The sequence below is a fragment of the Amphimedon queenslandica genome, unplaced genomic scaffold, assembly GCF_000090795.2.
Source record: "Amphimedon queenslandica unplaced genomic scaffold, v1.1 AMPQUscaffold_11806, whole genome shotgun sequence".
Taxonomy (NCBI): Eukaryota; Metazoa; Porifera; class Demospongiae; order Haplosclerida; family Niphatidae; genus Amphimedon; species Amphimedon queenslandica.
The window spans coordinates 1-5,100 of NW_003547954.1; the positions used below are offsets into that span (position 1 = coordinate 1).

At 34.2% G+C, this 5,100-nt stretch overlaps 1 protein-coding gene and 1 long non-coding RNA gene across 2 annotated transcripts in view; both read left to right on the plus strand.

Moving 5' to 3' along the window:
- The first annotated feature begins 2 nt into the window (after positions 1-2).
- Positions 3-1,711, plus strand: LOC109588866 (uncharacterized). Its single transcript, XR_002188406.1, has 3 exons — positions 3-17; positions 596-777; positions 1,651-1,711. It is a non-coding gene; the product is annotated as an uncharacterized LOC109588866 (long non-coding RNA).
- A 1,262-nt stretch (positions 1,712-2,973) lies between these two features.
- The window catches only part of LOC109588864 (neurofilament light polypeptide-like), a 3,706-nt gene continuing 1,579 nt past the window's right edge, over positions 2,974-5,100 (plus strand). Inside the window, exons 1-6 of the mRNA XM_020004968.1 lie at positions 2,974-3,143; positions 3,805-3,897; positions 3,945-4,082; positions 4,135-4,239; positions 4,289-4,435; positions 4,490-4,600. Of these exons, the coding sequence (XP_019860527.1) occupies positions 3,005-3,143; positions 3,805-3,897; positions 3,945-4,082; positions 4,135-4,239; positions 4,289-4,435; positions 4,490-4,600 (733 nt within the window). The 5' untranslated portion in view covers positions 2,974-3,004. The remainder of the gene's footprint in view (positions 3,144-3,804; positions 3,898-3,944; positions 4,083-4,134; positions 4,240-4,288; positions 4,436-4,489; positions 4,601-5,100) is intronic.

The window sequence follows — 5,100 nt, forward strand, 5'->3', positions numbered from 1 at the left end:
TTATAATGTGTCCACTGGTAAGATTCTCAAGTCTTCATATTAATAACTAATGTATAGTTGCAGCAAAGATCAAAGGCCTAACAGTTGTGATAAAACCCACAGAACACTCCCACCAATACCGCAGTGTGATATTATAAATAGCACACTCGTTTATTTAATGTGCAGCAGTGTGATATCAGTGATAGCAGAGCACGTGCAATCTTTGCTGGAACTATACACTAAAACAATTAATACATGTGGCATTGTGTGCTATCTGATTTATCCGTACTCGCTTCCGGTCTCGTCGCTAAAATAGCGCACGAGGCCAAAGGCCGAGTGCGCTATTTTTAGCGACTCGACCGGAAGCTCGTGCGGATAAATCAGATAGAACACGCCGCCCCATGTATTAACTATTACATAGCTTTATACATGTATACTTTTTATTGATTTATAATAAGTAAGTGTAATACATAATTTTGTCTTTTTGATAAAAATTTACAGATTGTACATGTACTGTACATACAATGATATTAAATTTTACTAATATGCATTATGCATTGTACTTTATATTGTTAACATGTATTGATAGATGATCACTGTATTCTCTTCACTTTAGGACAATTCACTGTTCCATCTGTCAGTGGACAGTGTTGCCCACCAACTAGTAGTTTCATAATTGAGAAGATTACTACTACCGGTAACAGAGGAGTAATGTTTGGGGGTGTGGGGACTGTTAATGGTGATGAGAGTACAGCTACTAACAGTGTTTACATATTTAGTGTGACACATAGTATAATAGTAAGTTCTATTATATTTTGTTGTATTGTATTGTACAGTATAGAGATGTCCTGATAATCAGATCAGCATATCGGATATCAGCTTATCAGCCTGTTTTTATAGTATCAGTTATTGGTTTTTTTGCATGCATCTTGCAGATATAGCAACATATGGCCATATGCATGAGAGTAAAGGGTTAATTACTTAATTTTAAGGCAATTATTTGATACAATAAATGTCAATATGATTCTGTAACTGTGACTACTTGAAAATTAGTCAAGATAATAAAATGGGAAGTTTTTAAATCACACATCACATGCATAAGTCTGTGCCTAAAAGGGTAGGAAGGAAAATATTGGATCGGTATTGGTATCGGCCAGTAATGGCTATGACAATATCGGCATATCGGAATATCGGCTAAAACCCATATCGGTACATCTCTAGTACAGTATAACAAATCCATTGGTACACAATATACTTGATAATATGAAATACCATACTAAGCATGACTATACACTGTCTACTGTGTAGCGGCGTTTTTTTAGGATAACAAATTTCGCAAATTTTGCGGATATTTAAGATTTGGAAAATGAAATTCATTGAAAATCAATTTATTTGATACTATACATAAAATATTTTCATAATTAGACAGTGTATAGTCATGCTTAGTATGGTATTTCATATTATCAAGTATATTGTGTACCAATAGATTTGTTATACCTCCAGTACTTGTACATGTATAATACTAAACACAACCACTAACCTCACCTCATTAACATCAAAGTATTAAATATTAGGATTAATTTTTACATGTCACACCCATTATTTGTATAGCCACACCCATTATTCATATTTACGCTGAGTGATATTATTAGTATTTGTTTATGTATCTAGAACTGGGAGATACTGAAACCAGGAGCAATACCTAATGAGGAACTGTGGCCTATGGAGAGGGCCTCTCATGCTAGTGCTATTATCAATGTTGACTCTACCTTACCTACACTAGTAGTGATTGGTGGAGTGGATAAGAATAATGAACTAGTTAATGAATGTTTATTATTTGATAGTATCACTACTGGTCAGTACAGTTGTAGGAAGGTATGTGTGTGTATAGTACTGTAATGATGTGTGTGTGTGTATAGTTAGGTCAGTTGAGAGTATGACACTAGTACTGATGTATATTGATGATAGATTAGTAATTGTTAGTGTGTTCAGTAGATAACACTATCACTGATGAAACATAAACAATACAATAGAACCACCCACACATTTGATTAAAAATTTATTTTACAATTACAATAAATGTAACGATCATTTACATATGAAATGATACAATTTCTCATTTTTATAAGTAACTGTATAAACATCATGTATCAGTAATTACTTGTATACTTCTCTTTATCTACAGATTCCTCTACCTGAATCTGTTACTGGTAGATACAGTCACTCACTCACAGCAGTCACAATGTCACCACACTGTGTGTGGCTAGTAATTGTTGGAGGATGTATAGAGTTGAGTATGAAAGATGTTGGAAGAGGAAAGAAGGTGCCATGGACTATACCAATCACTGATACTAATAGACTAATAATGGTAATTGAATTAGGTAAGATAATATTAATCAATTGTAAATATATATGAGCATGAAATGCCGTATTTGCTCGATTAAATGCCCGGGCGTTTATTTCTTAACAGGGAAAAAATTCAAGTGAAAAAAACAAAAAGCCCATAGAGGATTCAAACCCCCAACCTCCTAGCGTTCCAAACTGTACTTCAACAGTTAGGCCATCTGGGACAATCTAAATCCTAGGGCACATATACTGGCTAAAATATGCGTATCTATACTCAGAAAATATTTGTCATGGGCGTTTATTTGAGCAGGTCGTTTATTCGAGCAAATACGGTACATAATTACATAAAATAATGTGCCACTCATTTTTATAGTATGTACATGTACATTATTTGTAAATTTCAGTTCCTAATATGACGTACATTTTCCATTCATTTTGTATACTGTACACACTACAATACCACTGTATGTGTGGGTGTGTATTTACAACCACTATAAATGATACCATTAGTTTATAAATTAAATACATTTATTTATAAATATATAATGTATCTTATTGTGTCTCAGTATATAGTGAAGCTGGTGAGTGGATAGTACAGTCAGTACTGGATGGTAATGATCTCACTAGTAAGAACTATCAAGAAAAGTATCAATCGTACAGCAAGACCAGAACATGGTGGATGGATCAGCTAATAGAATATCCGACAGAGAGGGAAATGAAGCTTCAGAGATATATACAATCTTTACATGAAGACCTACAAGTGGCTCATGAGAACAAAGTATCACTACAGGAGGCACTGGTTGAGGCCAATAAACAAGGTATATAGGATACTACACACACACACACACTTTAACTGTACTAACTGATTACTATTATGCAGTATTGTGTGGTTATTGGTAGTGTGAGTGTGTGTATTAGTACTGGTTTAGATTATGATAGTAGTGGATTAGACAATGTTGAGTATGGAAATAGTATCCTGTACTCAATAAACAGGCTCAAATTGTGGATGCATTAGAAATAATAAGATTCATGTAGAGTGAGCTCTGCTTACCATGGTATAATTAGCAATAATCATAGTACATGTATTTATGGGCTACTGTACATGCAGTGCTATGATCACATCAGTACATGTATTGCTTATGGGAAATATTGCAATAATACAAATTTATACATTATATGTGACCATAATTGACAAAAGGTACCTTATGGCGGGTAGTGAAATTGGTCTTTCTAGCCTAAGAAATCCAACTTCCTGAGCCCCATTCATCATAAAATTACTCCACAGGATGCAAAAAGTTACCATGAAACTTTTAGAAACAATGATTGTCCAACAAAGCACTCACAGGTTGATATTTTCCATTATAATGATCAATTTTAAAATCCGCCATAAGGGCCCTTTTGTCAATTATGGTCACATATGTTTGTTATTCTACTGGCTTATTATTATTAATTAATCTCATCTTGATTAATTATATGCAGTTAAAGGTGATGATGGCTCTGATATGATTAGTAAATTGAAAATTATGACAGAATTACAAGAAAAGTTGATTCAAGAGAACCAGATTATTGCTGGTCAGTATAATATTTGATGAGAAAATTAATATATTCTATTCATGTAGAAGATAATCAGAAAATTAGAGCTACAATTGCTTACAATGAAGTTTATATAACCGAAGTAGAAGAAGAGAAGAAAAGGATAGAAGAAGAGAAAAGAAAAGTAGAGGAACAATATCTTAAAGAGAAACTCGTCACTAAAGGTTAGATAATTGTTATCATGTATATACGTTATGACTTAGCAAAATATCATAGAACTAAAAGCTAAAGTTGTCATTAATGAAGTATCTGCAACTCAAATAGAGCAAGAGAAGGAGCTATTAGAAGAAAAATATCTCAAGGAGAGAGAGATTACCAAAAGTTAGAGCATTGTCATTAATGCATGTATGTTAAAAAAGAGATGAATTAGAACTTAAAAAAGAAGCTGAGTTGTATGCAACCAAACTAACAAAGGAGAATTTACAACTACAAGATATTTCTGAGAAAAACAAAGTTATAGCCAAACTGACATCACAAGTAGAGGAACAATCACAGAATGAGAAACAGATCATTACTGGTTAGTGTATCGTCATCAATCAGTAATAATTATTAATATTCTATTAATTTATAGACCTTAAAGAAAAGGACTTGCACATAGCCAAACTATTGAAGGAAAGACAAGAGAGAAGCAAAGTGACTAGTTCCATTGGATTACAATTTAATTACCTGATCCCTTCAATGGGTAAGAGTATTATTGTGTGACTGACTGAGTGTGTACAATTGTGTGTGTACTCACTGTATATATTTTGTATAATTGACAGATAAATTGGATTGTCTGAGTGATGTCCAGGTAGCAGAGAGGAAGCTGTTCTTAATTCAAGGAGACAAACCTCAACTGATGAATTGGGAGAAATATGGTCTAAGGATTGGAGTAGAAAAGGAGAGCTTACTGTCCTCTGAGACAGTAGAAGCAGCAGTGGTTGCTCTTGTAGGAGGAGAGTTCCAGTTTCCTGCTAATACTGTGCTAGTGAGTGCTGTGTATGCAGTATCACTCTCAAAGCCTCTCCTCAAACGGCTCATATTAGAAATACAGCACTGCGTTGATTTAACAGGACGATCAGCTCTTAGTCGTCATCTCAAGTTTGCCATAGCTCCCGTGAGCACACCCAGTCTTCCTTACCAGTTCTCCATAGTTGAGGGAGGAGAGTTTAGCTCTAATAGTTGGTATGGATCCATTGAGCG